The 13,193-nt window shown below is 37.8% G+C and overlaps 1 protein-coding gene and 2 pseudogenes across 1 annotated transcript; 1 reads left to right on the top strand and 2 right to left on the bottom strand.

Moving 5' to 3' along the window:
* Nucleotides 1–220: 220 nt before the first annotated feature.
* On the bottom strand, nucleotides 221–1,641 carry LOC116006033. The gene has a single exon (XM_031246281.1). The coding sequence runs from the start codon at nucleotides 1,591–1,593 to the stop codon at nucleotides 463–465; it is 1,131 nt and encodes a 376-aa protein (XP_031102141.1). The 5' UTR covers nucleotides 1,594–1,641; the 3' UTR covers nucleotides 221–462.
* Nucleotides 1,642–2,227: 586 nt separating this feature from the next.
* On the top strand, nucleotides 2,228–4,037 carry LOC116005684 (annotated as a pseudogene).
* A 647-nt stretch (nucleotides 4,038–4,684) lies between these two features.
* On the bottom strand, nucleotides 4,685–10,394 carry LOC116005683 (annotated as a pseudogene).
* Nucleotides 10,395–13,193: the final 2,799 nt, after the last annotated feature.

Below are 13,193 nucleotides of genomic sequence, written 5' to 3'. Positions count from 1 at the left end.
AGGAAGAAAATTTACCAAACTGAACAGGTGATAATGATAGAGAAGAATATGACTTCTCTTCTCTGGCTATTCACTATTAAATATTGATGTCATCACTTCTGCAAATTAAAAGCAAAAATCTTGGTTCTTTGTGGTCCAGATTAAGATCTCATCTACTCAAAAATAATCTTTGTTTCTTTTATGTGTTTGGGAGAGAGAGAGAGAGAGAGAGAGAGAGAGATGAGGTAAAGAAATTTCATAGATTTCCATGAATGGCTACACAAGTACTAAACCAAATCCATGATTAAGCAGATCGATTGAAAACTTCTCTTTCCAATCTAAAGAGAAGTTCCCTATCTTAAATAGACATCACAATGACTGGAAAACATTACCAAAACAAGAAAAATGAAATAAAGGAAGGTGAAAAATATGTCTATACATTAATTTTTGGAGTTACTAGTAATAGTGGTAATCTTTACAATTTTACCTTGAAGAGACGGGGTTCAATGCTCTAGCAAGACCGTTCATAGCTCCATAACTCTTTGAGCTAAACCCCAAGCAACCCAGCAAGCCTTGCCGGTACGGCAAGAATGTCTTCTTCCTCATCTCCTCCGCCTGAGCTCGATTCGCCGTGTAATGCAGCTCGTGAGGCGACGGCGGCACCCTCCTTTTCCCGGTGCCGGCTGAGTTTCCGTTCACCGGTTTCTTCCTCGCCTCTTTCGAGCTCGCGGGTTTTGGTTTCTTCACATCTGAAGCGCCGCCGCTTGTCGCCGGCGCATCCGGAGTTTTCTTCTCCTTCACCGGAGAAAACGATAAAGCTCCCCAGAACTTGTGGGGATTGTTCCTACCTTCGCTCTTGCTTCTGTAGAGAAACTCCTTTAAGAATACCCATCTCTTGGAGCTCCTCCCGACAGAAGAGGACCGCGAAGAGGATCCGGAATTACACGGCGTCGTTTCATTGGCCTCATCTTCGTGCTTAACTTCCCCCTCATTGCCTTTCTCTTTTTCCTCATTGCTAGGTTTCCGTTCTCCATTGTCCTCAAAATCCTCGTGCCACTGGAACGAAGCGGTTCGGAGCGGCGACATGGATCGGGTCCTCCGACGCAAAGATCTATCGCGGAACTTCAAATCCCTCCCCCTACACGCCTGTTCCTCGCTGCGATCCATATCCGCCTCCTCCGATTCGTCGAGATCAAGCAGCGGCGCCAGGACTTGGGGGCGCTGGAGATGCGTGGAAAGCTTCATCGGCCGGATCTGGCCGTTGAAGAACAACTCGTCGGCGGAGCTCATAGATCCAGCGCAGGCGTCGCCCTCGCCCGCCAACCTAGAAGAAAAGTCAAATTCGAAGGAGGAATTCGCCGCCGCAGCTGCGGCGGAGGCCTCAGAGTGAACAGAAGCGCCGGAAATGAGACTAGTGGTGGAAAGCACGAAGTGCATGGGACTAGCGGGAGCACTGTAGTAAAATCCACAGTGAGGTTGGCCGCGGCCTGGGCTAGAGGGGGCGCTCACATACGGAGTGGAGCAACTGCTGTCGATGTCGTCGGAAAACATGGCTGTTTCTTGGCTCATCGCCGCCGCGCCGGAGAAGGCAGTTGGAGTTTCCGGCTCTTCCATTATTTTCTGTGAAAGCTGTGAGATGAACTAATTATGGATTTATGGGTTGTGATGCGCAAAAATAGAGGCTTCGGGGGATTGTTGAGGAGATGCTCACATTACATCAATACCCTTCACTCCCCTATTAATATCGATATTACCACTCATAAGTCATATCTTTTCAATAGGGTTTTTAATTGTTACTCAAAGAAGAAAATGTAGTAAAAGAGTTTAAAGGATAATAATGATGTGACACTGTAGTTTACTAAATTTTTAATCCAGTCAACCAAAAATCTAAGAATTCATTTCATTATACTAGTATTAAATTTTGTATTATCTAATTTGATATCATTTTGTTAGTTTTTTTTTTTTTGAATAATGAGGAAATCTCGTAATTAATACCTGAATAAGTCTCGTTTTATAATTTTAGTCGGTAATTCAGTATAAATTCTTTATAACTGATCGGCTCAAATCAATGAAATCAATAGGTAGCTCTCATTAAGAGTCGAACTTGTAATATTATAATTATCAAGTCAACAATTTGATTAACTTGTTTAGGATTACACCTAAATTTTTAATAATATTAGGAAAGGTTATTAGTATCAAGTAATACTATATTTCATTATATAAACTCAAAGTCAAATATTGTGAGACAATGACTAAATGTGGTAATGACATACTATTTGATGACTAAAAGTGAAATTTGCTCAACATATTATAAAAAAAAAACAAAAAAAAACATATAAAAACGGAGCTATCAATTAAAGTGAGCAACAAAACAAGTGTTCAAGTGTGAAGTAAAACATAAAGCAAGAAAATATTTCATATCTGGTTTGCGAGCTATTATACAATAGCAAAATTTATCAAATATATACTTTTAAATAATAATTGTAAATTTATCTCGTCCCAACAAAAATTAAAAAATATATATATGTTTAGGTTACTGAGGATGATCATTCTTCATCCCCTTTGTACCTTTTTTCTTTGTTATCCACATTCATTTTATTTTCATTATCACATTTACTCTCTTATTTTCCTTTATTTATTTTCTTATTTTTCTTTTATTGCTTTCTTCTTTTTCTTGTATGCTTTTTTAAGTACTATTGACTCTATTACAAGATAATATTTGTTTTATGCTTTTTCTATCTGTTACAGCTCAAAGAATCAATACCACATCACTAGGATCCGATCATGTAACTTTCCCTTAAAAAGAGTCGCAGAGATGCTATCTGAACACAATGTAGTGCACATTTTTTTTTAAAAAAAAAAAAAAGCATAAAAAATCCTGAGTATTGTCAATCAATTCAACCTATCCATGCTCCTTTATCAAGTGCTTCACTTACCTCATTCTATACTCATTTACATAATAATTAGAGAAAATTGTCATTTTGGTCTACTGACTATTAGGGTCCTATTAATTTCAGTCCACGACTTTCAAAAGTGTTAATTGCATACCCTGACTATTCAATTTCTGTCAATTTTGGACACTCCGGCCAAATTGACGGCCAATTTTGGCCGGAAAGTCTTAATTACTCCGTTAAGCCTTAATGTGAAGGGCAAAATGGTATTTTCCAGCGACAGTCTCACACAAAAAACTCCGATCATCTCTCCCGCCCAAATACTCCTCCATTCGCCTTCTCGAAATCCCCTTCGATGGGACCGAGCACGGCCTCCCCTCGGACGCCGAAACCGCCGATATTCTCCCCTACGACGTCGGATTACACCTCCGCGAACTCTCCCCTTCCCTCGAGCCCGCCTTCAGAGCACTACTCTCCGATATAATTCGCGAACAGGGGGGGCTCAGGCCGCTCTGCGTCGTCACAGATTTCTTTTTCTGGTGGACCGCTGCCGTGGCGCGTGAGTTCGGAGTCTTTCACGTGATTTTCAGCGGCGCCGGCGCGTTCTGTTTGGCTTGTTTCTACTCCATGTGGCTTAGTCTCCCTCACAGGGACTCCGACGAGGTGGAGTTCACGCTCCCTGATTTCCCCGAAGCCGGAGCTTTTCACGTCACTCAGTTATCTCCCAGCTTAGCCGTGGCAGACGGCGCCGACCGTTTCTCCGTTTTCCAGCGGAAAAATCTTCTGACATGGGCGGATTCCAATGGGCTCTTGTTCAACACTATAGCAGAGCTGGAAAATAACGGGTTAGTGTATTTCCGGCGAAAATTAAATGTCCCGGTTTGGGCGATCGGCCCAATATTACTCTCTGAAGATGATCGAGCTAGAATCAGGGCCGGCAAAGAATTTGGGATTTCCCCGGAAGAATGCACAAAATAGCTGGACAAAAAGCCGGAAAGCTCTCTACTTTACATATCTTTTGGTTAATAGGGCACAATCTCAGCAACCCAAATGATGCAACTGGCAAAAGCCTTAGATTCCACCGACAGAAATTTCATATGGGTAATCAGGCCGCCGCTGGGATTCATATGGGGGTTTTACCTGGAGTGGAACACAGGTTTTGTGTGAGACTGTCGCTGGAAAATACCATTTTGCCCTTCACATTAAGGCTTAACGGAGTAATTAAGACTTTCCGGCCAAAATTGGCCGTCAATTTGGCCGGAGTGTCCAAAATTGACAGAAATTGAATAGTCAGGGTATGCAATTAACACTTTTGAAAGTCGTGGACTGAAATTAATAGGACCCTAATAGTCAGTAGACCAAAATGACAATTTTCTCTAATTATTATGTAAATGAGTATAGAATGAGGTAAGTGAAGCACTTGATAAAGGAGCATGGATAGGTTGAATTGATTGACAATACTCAGGATTTTTTATGCTTTTTTTTTTTTTNAAAAAAAAAAAAAGCATAAAAAATCCTGAGTATTGTCAATCAATTCAACCTATCCATGCTCCTTTATCAAGTGCTTCACTTACCTCATTCTATACTCATTTACATAATAATTAGAGAAAATTGTCATTTTGGTCTACTGACTATTAGGGTCCTATTAATTTCAGTCCACGACTTTCAAAAGTGTTAATTGCATACCCTGACTATTCAATTTCTGTCAATTTTGGACACTCCGGCCAAATTGACGGCCAATTTTGGCCGGAAAGTCTTAATTACTCCGTTAAGCCTTAATGTGAAGGGCAAAATGGTATTTTCCAGCGACAGTCTCACACAAAACCTGTGTTCCACTCCAGGTAAAACCCCCATATGAATCCCAGCGGCGGCCTGATTACCCATATGAAATTTCTGTCGGTGGAATCTAAGGCTTTTGCCAGTTGCATCATTTGGGTTGCTGAGATTGTGCCCTATTAACCAAAAGATATGTAAAGTAGAGAGCTTTCCGGCTTTTTGTCCAGCTATTTTGTGCATTCTTCCGGGGAAATCCCAAATTCTTTGCCGGCCCTGATTCTAGCTCGATCATCTTCAGAGAGTAATATTGGGCCGATCGCCCAAACCGGGACATTTAATTTTCGCCGGAAATACACTAACCCGTTATTTTCCAGCTCTGCTATAGTGTTGAACAAGAGCCCATTGGAATCCGCCCATGTCAGAAGATTTTTCCGCTGGAAAACGGAGAAACGGTCGGCGCCGTCTGCCACGGCTAAGCTGGGAGATAACTGAGTGACGTGAAAAGCTCCGGCTTCGGGGAAATCAGGGAGCGTGAACTCCACCTCGTCGGAGTCCCTGTGAGGGAGACTAAGCCACATGGAGTAGAAACAAGCCAAACAGAACGCGCCGGCGCCGCTGAAAATCACGTGAAAGACTCCGAACTCACGCGCCACGGCAGCGGTCCACCAGAAAAAGAAATCTGTGACGACGCAGAGCGGCCTGAGCCCCCCCTGTTCGCGAATTATATCGGAGAGTAGTGCTCTGAAGGCGGGCTCGAGGGAAGGGGAGAGTTCGCGGAGGTGTAATCCGACGTCGTAGGGGAGAATATCGGCGGTTTCGGCGTCCGAGGGGAGGCCGTGCTCGGTCCCATCGAAGGGGATTTCGAGAAGGCGAATGGAGGAGTATTTGGGCGGGAGAGATGATCGGAGTTTTTTGTGTGAGACTGTCGCTGGAAAATACCATTTTGCCCTTCACATTAAGGCTTAACGGAGTAATTAAGACTTTCCGGCCAAAATTGACCGTCAATTTGGCCGGAGTGTCCAAAATTGACAGAAATTAAATAGTCAGGGTATGCAATTAACACTTTTGAAAGTCGTGTACTGAAATTAATAAGACCCTAATAGTCAGTAGACCAAAATGGCAATTTTCTCTAATAATTAGTTTAAATCATTTACATGCTACTCCTCAAGGTTCATATGGATTTAATTTTGTTTAACGCATCCTCTCTATCTTTATAAATCAAAATTAATCTAGCCTATGATTGGCATTCCATATCACATGTACTTTTTTGTTTACACCTATTTAGATTTTTCACTTTGTATGTCAATATACTTGGTACACGAGATGGAGAAAAGTAAGGAATGTTTGGTTTGGTTCAAATGTTGTAATTAGAATTAAATATTTTGTAATTGAAATGGAGTTTAGTTTTAAAAAAAATTAGTGGCCCTGTTTGGTAAATGGCTGTTGGTTGATTGGGTTGGATGTTTGGGTTAGAAGGTATGATTTGTTAATAATATTAGCTGATTGTAAAAAGTTGTTTGATAAATTAGCTGTGATTGGTTGCTCCACTACTGCAAACGGAAAATGACATCCCCCAAAAAAGGGGAAGTCATTTTCTTGGAAATGTTAGCTATTTTCCATTGACTAACCCATTATTTTTTATTGACTTTAAATTTTCCTTGTTGCCAAACAACTGAAATCCGGAAAATAATTGTAAGAAATCATTTTTCAAGTTTTCAAACACACCCTTNAAGGGTGTGTTTGAAAACTTGAAAAATGATTTCTTACAATTATTTTCCGGATTTCAGTTGTTTGGCAACAAGGAAAATTTAAAGTCAATAAAAAATAATGGGTTAGTCAATGGAAAATAGCTAACATTTCCAAGAAAATGACTTCCCCTTTTTTGGGGGATGTCATTTTCCGTTTGCAGTAGTGGAGCAACCAATCACAGCTAATTTATCAAACAACTTTTTACAATCAGCTAATATTATTAACAAATCATACCTTCTAACCCAAACATCCAACCCAATCAACCAACAGCCATTTACCAAACAGGGCCACTAATTTTTTTTAAAACTAAACTCCATTTCAATTACAAAATATTTAATTCTAATTACAACATTTGAACCAAACCAAACATTCCTTACTTTTCTCCATCTCGTGTACCAAGTATATTGACATACAAAGTGAAAAATCTAAATAGGTGTAAACAAAAAAGTACATGTGATATGGAATGCCAATCATAGGCTAGATTAATTTTGATTTATAAAGATAGAGAGGATGCGTTAAACAAAATTAAATCCATATGAACCTTGAGGAGTAGCATGTAAATGATTTAAACTAATTATTAGAGAAAATTGCCATTTTGGTCTACTGACTATTAGGGTCTTATTAATTTCAGTACACGACTTTCAAAAGTGTTAATTGCATACCCTGACTATTTAATTTCTGTCAATTTTGGACACTCCGGCCAAATTGACGGTCAATTTTGGCCGGAAAGTCTTAATTACTCCGTTAAGCCTTAATGTGAAGGGCAAAATGGTATTTTCCAGCGACAGTCTCACACAAAAAACTCCGATCATCTCTCCCGCCCAAATACTCCTCCATTCGCCTTCTCGAAATCCCCTTCGATGGGACCGAGCACGGCCTCCCCTCGGACGCCGAAACCGCCGATATTCTCCCCTACGACGTCGGATTACACCTCCGCGAACTCTCCCCTTCCCTCGAGCCCGCCTTCAGAGCACTACTCTCCGATATAATTCGCGAACAGGGGGGGCTCAGGCCGCTCTGCGTCGTCACAGATTTCTTTTTCTGGTGGACCGCTGCCGTGGCGCGTGAGTTCGGAGTCTTTCACGTGATTTTCAGCGGCGCCGGCGCGTTCTGTTTGGCTTGTTTCTACTCCATGTGGCTTAGTCTCCCTCACAGGGACTCCGACGAGGTGGAGTTCACGCTCCCTGATTTCCCCGAAGCCGGAGCTTTTCACGTCACTCAGTTATCTCCCAGCTTAGCCGTGGCAGACGGCGCCGACCGTTTCTCCGTTTTCCAGCGGAAAAATCTTCTGACATGGGCGGATTCCAATGGGCTCTTGTTCAACACTATAGCAGAGCTGGAAAATAACGGGTTAGTGTATTTCCGGCGAAAATTAAATGTCCCGGTTTGGGCGATCGGCCCAATATTACTCTCTGAAGATGATCGAGCTAGAATCAGGGCCGGCAAAGAATTTGGGATTTCCCCGGAAGAATGCACAAAATAGCTGGACAAAAAGCCGGAAAGCTCTCTACTTTACATATCTTTTGGTTAATAGGGCACAATCTCAGCAACCCAAATGATGCAACTGGCAAAAGCCTTAGATTCCACCGACAGAAATTTCATATGGGTAATCAGGCCGCCGCTGGGATTCATATGGGGGTTTTACCTGGAGTGGAACACAGGTTTTGTGTGAGACTGTCGCTGGAAAATACCATTTTGCCCTTCACATTAAGGCTTAACGGAGTAATTAAGACTTTCCGGCCAAAATTGACCGTCAATTTGGCCGGAGTGTCCAAAATTGACAGAAATTAAATAGTCAGGGTATGCAATTAACACTTTTGAAAGTCGTGTACTGAAATTAATAAGACCCTAATAGTCAGTAGACCAAAATGGCAATTTTCTCTAATAATTAGTTTAAATCATTTACATGCTACTCCTCAAGGTTCATATGGATTTAATTTTGTTTAACGCATCCTCTCTATCTTTATAAATCAAAATTAATCTAGCCTATGATTGGCATTCCATATCACATGTACTTTTTTGTTTACACCTATTTAGATTTTTCACTTTGTATGTCAATATACTTGGTACACGAGATGGAGAAAAGTAAGGAATGTTTGGTTTGGTTCAAATGTTGTAATTAGAATTAAATATTTTGTAATTGAAATGGAGTTTAGTTTTAAAAAAAATTAGTGGCCCTGTTTGGTAAATGGCTGTTGGTTGATTGGGTTGGATGTTTGGGTTAGAAGGTATGATTTGTTAATAATATTAGCTGATTGTAAAAAGTTGTTTGATAAATTAGCTGTGATTGGTTGCTCCACTACTGCAAACGGAAAATGACATCCCCCAAAAAAGGGGAAGTCATTTTCTTGGAAATGTTAGCTATTTTCCATTGACTAACCCATTATTTTTTATTGACTTTAAATTTTCCTTGTTGCCAAACAACTGAAATCCGGAAAATAATTGTAAGAAATCATTTTTCAAGTTTTCAAACACACCCTTAGTTGAAAATCCTAGAGCTTTTTATACTACATGTGGTTGCCATAGTCTTAATTTAGTTCTATGTGATATGGCAAACGCTTGTAATAAAGCCAAAGATTTTTTTTGGAGTTATACAACGCATATATATAATTTTTGCAAAATCTACCAAGAGATGGGTTATTTTGAAAGATAATATACCTGATTCAACTCTTAAGTCATTGTCTTCTACTCGTTGGGAAAGTTGTGTTGAAAGTGTTCAAGCTATAAGATTTCAAATGGTAGAAATACAAGAGACTTTACTCCAAGAGGCAAATGTTGATGGTGATTCCTCGGTAAGAAGTGAAGGTAAATCTTTAGCAGCAAATGAGCTTGGTGATTTTGAATTTTTGGTGGCAATAGTAATATGATTTCATATATTGTATCATGTTAATTTTGTTAGCAAGTACTTGCAATCCAAATACATGATTATTGATGTTGCTATCAAAAAAATTGAGGAGTTGATTTCCTTTTTTGAGAAATATAGAGAAAGTGGTTTTAAGTGATTTCGTTTGGACCACAAAAATCGAATAACCGGCCCTGATTCAAATGGATCTCAAGGCTTATGTTTTGGGTGTTGGTGTTCGATGGTTGTGTATACTTTCTTCAAAAAAAAAAAAAAAAGATTTGCACAGCATTTCGTTTTGATTATGATGTGGATGAACTTGATCAATTGAGCAGGTTATTCTGAGCTAACCCTATTTCTAGGAAAAATTTTGAAGTCTTTGGTCATGTTGTGTCATTTGATGCAACTTATCAAACAAACATGCAAATGTATTTAATCTCAGTATTCTGTTTATGTTCTATTGTCTATGTTCTTACATGTTTAAATTAGCATATTTAGTTTAGCGTATTTGCACTATTAGTTTTCCCCTTTTGCATTATGTCTGATTGGAAGGGTTATGTGTTTAGTTAGGTTTTGGCACACACCTTATGCTTGTACATTTAGTTATTATTATATACACGTTTATACGTCTAAGTTTGCAATAGATTTTTTGGAGAAGGGGTAACACTTTTATGTATCAATATTTGCATATTTACATGGCATTGTTTGCACCTCATTTTACTATAATGGTTTTAGTACCTATGTTGTTACATGTCCATGTTTGCACATTTAGTTCTCAGTGTTTACATATATTATATGCAAATTTTGCAATATAAAAGTAACAAATATTGTAGTTAGCCTATTAAAACATTTTGTGAAGATTGATCTGCATTCATAATTCCCAAAAATATACATTTCATGCAGTGTAGATTCCATACTTCAAAATTCTGAACTAAAAGTGTCATTCACAGATCATCATAATCCCGAAGTCAGTTTCACAAATCTACCATTTGAATTCACAATTGATAGTTCATCACCCTCTTTCCTTTTTCCACTGTTTGTTCAATCCTTCTCTAATTTTACTACCCTACCCTAAAGCAAACCTTCAGGCCTAATGAAGTTAAGTGCATGTCTTACATTGGCCTTATCTCACCACCCTTGCCTTTCGGTGTAGTCATTGATCCATCAAGTTCATCATGTTGGATATTAGATTATGGATTGCACTGCTCATTTGCCTCTTAATTAAACTCAAGTGCAAATTATATCATGTTATTATCAATATTTATCAATGGATCTTTCAAGCTTCATGCAATGCATAAGAAGTAGTTAGCCTAACATTTTCCACTAGAATTTAGAATAAGTTTGGAGCCATACTATGTGATTGCTCCACTAGAATTTGGACTTGACTTTCTTCCATTTGTGTTTTTCCTTCAACTTCAAGTTGAGTACTAGTTGGTATTTCTTCAGACTAACTTCTTGCAGATTTTCAAGTGTCATATTTTTTCTCTATACATATACAACAATTTTAAAGTTATACCATTTGTTAGAGTTATATTGTAGTTTGTTACACTTAATTGAGGTCTAGTTGTAACCGTGGATTTTTTAGGACATCTCATACTGCTATGATTAGTTTAATTGCATATTTTATAGTGAAGTTTCACATGTTTCTTAGATATTACATGGAACGAACTAATCCTTTGTGAGCTGAGGTGCTGATTTCTTTCTCATATTTCTAGGTTTCCCTGCTTTTACTGTGCATAATGAGAGCAATGGGGGTTCTTTATCAATTGATATCCTCTCTTCATGCCCAATAATTAGATGAATACAATCTTTATAATTCTTCAAATACCAAGGAATCAACATAGTCTAATACTAAAATTTTTTATCTCTTCAACCAAATGGCACAAATTGCATGTCTACAAGGCTACAAGGTATACCTGTGAGGTCTCATTTTCTACAAGTGCATATCATATTCCTAATCTACCTAATGTTGATCATTAGCTCTTATAACCTCAAACAAATAATCATCATATCATCACTATGATAACCTTAGTAACGTCTTACTTATTTGTAAAAAAACATATAACTTATTTACACAATTGATGGACATATCTTGCCACTCCAAGTTGCAACTTGTTGTCTACATTGAAATAACCTAATCATAACATGTTTCCTCAATATCTCAATACAATTAATCAAAGAGTATTTTCTTGTATCTAATATCATGACATTAAAGCTTTTATAAATGTTATTCACATGTATATCACTCTTTTGATGTGGTTAATAAATAGGACCTATATCATTTAAATGAGTGTTTCTCATTAAGTCATGGGAATGCCTAAACATCTAAATCTCTCAAACTCCCTCAAAGCGATGTTGATAGATTTTACTAGGTTATGAAATAGGATCAATTTACAATTAGGTTTAGGAAATTAGGGTTTTCAAAAAAAAGGTTTAGGAAATTAGGCATTTTGAGTTGGAATGAAAGGACAAAAGTACCCTTGGTGGTGGTGGTGGTTGTTGTTGTTGTTGCTGTTGTTGCTGCTGTTGTTGTTGTTGTTGTTGTCATCGTCGTCGTTGTCGTTGTTGTCGTCGTTGTCGTCGGCGTTGTCGTTGTTGTCGTTGTAGTTATTGTAGTTGTTGTCGTTGTTGTTGTTGTTATTATTATTATTATTATTACACAAGGACATTTTAATCTTTATACCACTTCTTTCCTTCTCATTCACAATAAATTTATTCCTCCCTACCAAACAATTTAATTTGAATTCCTACTTTATTCTCATCACCTTATTCTTTTTCCACCGAATTACGATTCTTTTCATCTCTAATTCCTTCATTCCAACCAAACGTCATGTCAAGTTTCACATACAGGTAAAGGAGAGTTAAATAAGGACCAAATTGAGTATGAGTTCGCATAGCTAGAAACCAAGTTACACAATATTGAGTCGAATACTAGATCGGTGAAAAGTTAACGAATCAAATTGATAATTAACTAAAAAAAAGTATATAACTTCTTTCTCAAATGCTAAAGAATATAACGTTAGAAAATAAAGTTCAATAAAAATTAATAAATCTTCACCAAATGAAATTTATAATTGATCCCCACCTAAAATACATTATAAACTTTATCATTAGAGGTTTAGGGTGTGTTTGGTTCGCACATAGAATCGGAATGAGAATGAGAATCAAATGCTTGGTAATAACTAATGATAATGGGTTTTGGTAAAAGTATTTTGCATGTTTGGTAAGACATCCATAGCACCAATATGATCAAAAAAAAAAATAAAAACAAAAATCTAAAAGCACTAATCCAAACTTTTTTTAACTCGTTGAAGCACAAAAAATCAATATCGCCTCCACTAAGGTTTGATCTCATGACCTTATATATGCCATCTAAGCACAAAGTGTTTGGCAGCACTAATTCAAACTTAAAAATCAAATTACCAATTAGGAGGAATAATGGAATATCAAATTACCCATTAGGAGGAAGAATAATGGAATGAAACCTTTATTTTATTAGGGAATGAGTTTTCTAATTAAGGGGTAATCAAATCCCATAGTAGTATTTCAGAAATCCTTCAACCAAACAATAACAATGACTTTGATTCCTATTCCTGATAGCTAAGCCCATGAACCAAACACACCCTTAGGGGGCGTTTGGTTCGGGTTATCTAAGATAACAAGGGGGCGTCTGGTTCACAAAATCTTGGATTGCCCTAGGTAATAGGATTACCTCCAGGAAGGTAATGTGAGATTTTGGGAATGTAAGATTACCTGATGTGTTTGGTTTGAATTGTGGAATATACTATTACTTTGTTTGGTTAAGGGTTATATTTTAAGTTATATGTATCAATTTACTATAATGTCCTCAATAATATATATATATATATATATATATATATATATATATATATATATATATATATATATATATATATATATATATATATATATATATATATATATATATATATATA

The sequence above is a fragment of the Ipomoea triloba genome, chromosome 15 (assembly GCF_003576645.1).
Source record: "Ipomoea triloba cultivar NCNSP0323 chromosome 15, ASM357664v1".
In the NCBI taxonomy this organism is placed as follows: domain Eukaryota; kingdom Viridiplantae; phylum Streptophyta; class Magnoliopsida; order Solanales; family Convolvulaceae; genus Ipomoea; species Ipomoea triloba.
The sequence above is the reverse complement of the archived record's forward strand: the minus strand, read 5'-3'. Positions and strand labels throughout refer to the sequence as shown.

Bases quoted from the DNA above. Each gene is read 5' to 3' on its own strand.
- LOC116006033 (XM_031246281.1), bottom strand. From the start codon at position 1,593: ATGGAAGAGCCGGAAACTCCAACTGCCTTCTCCGGCGCGGCGGCGATG.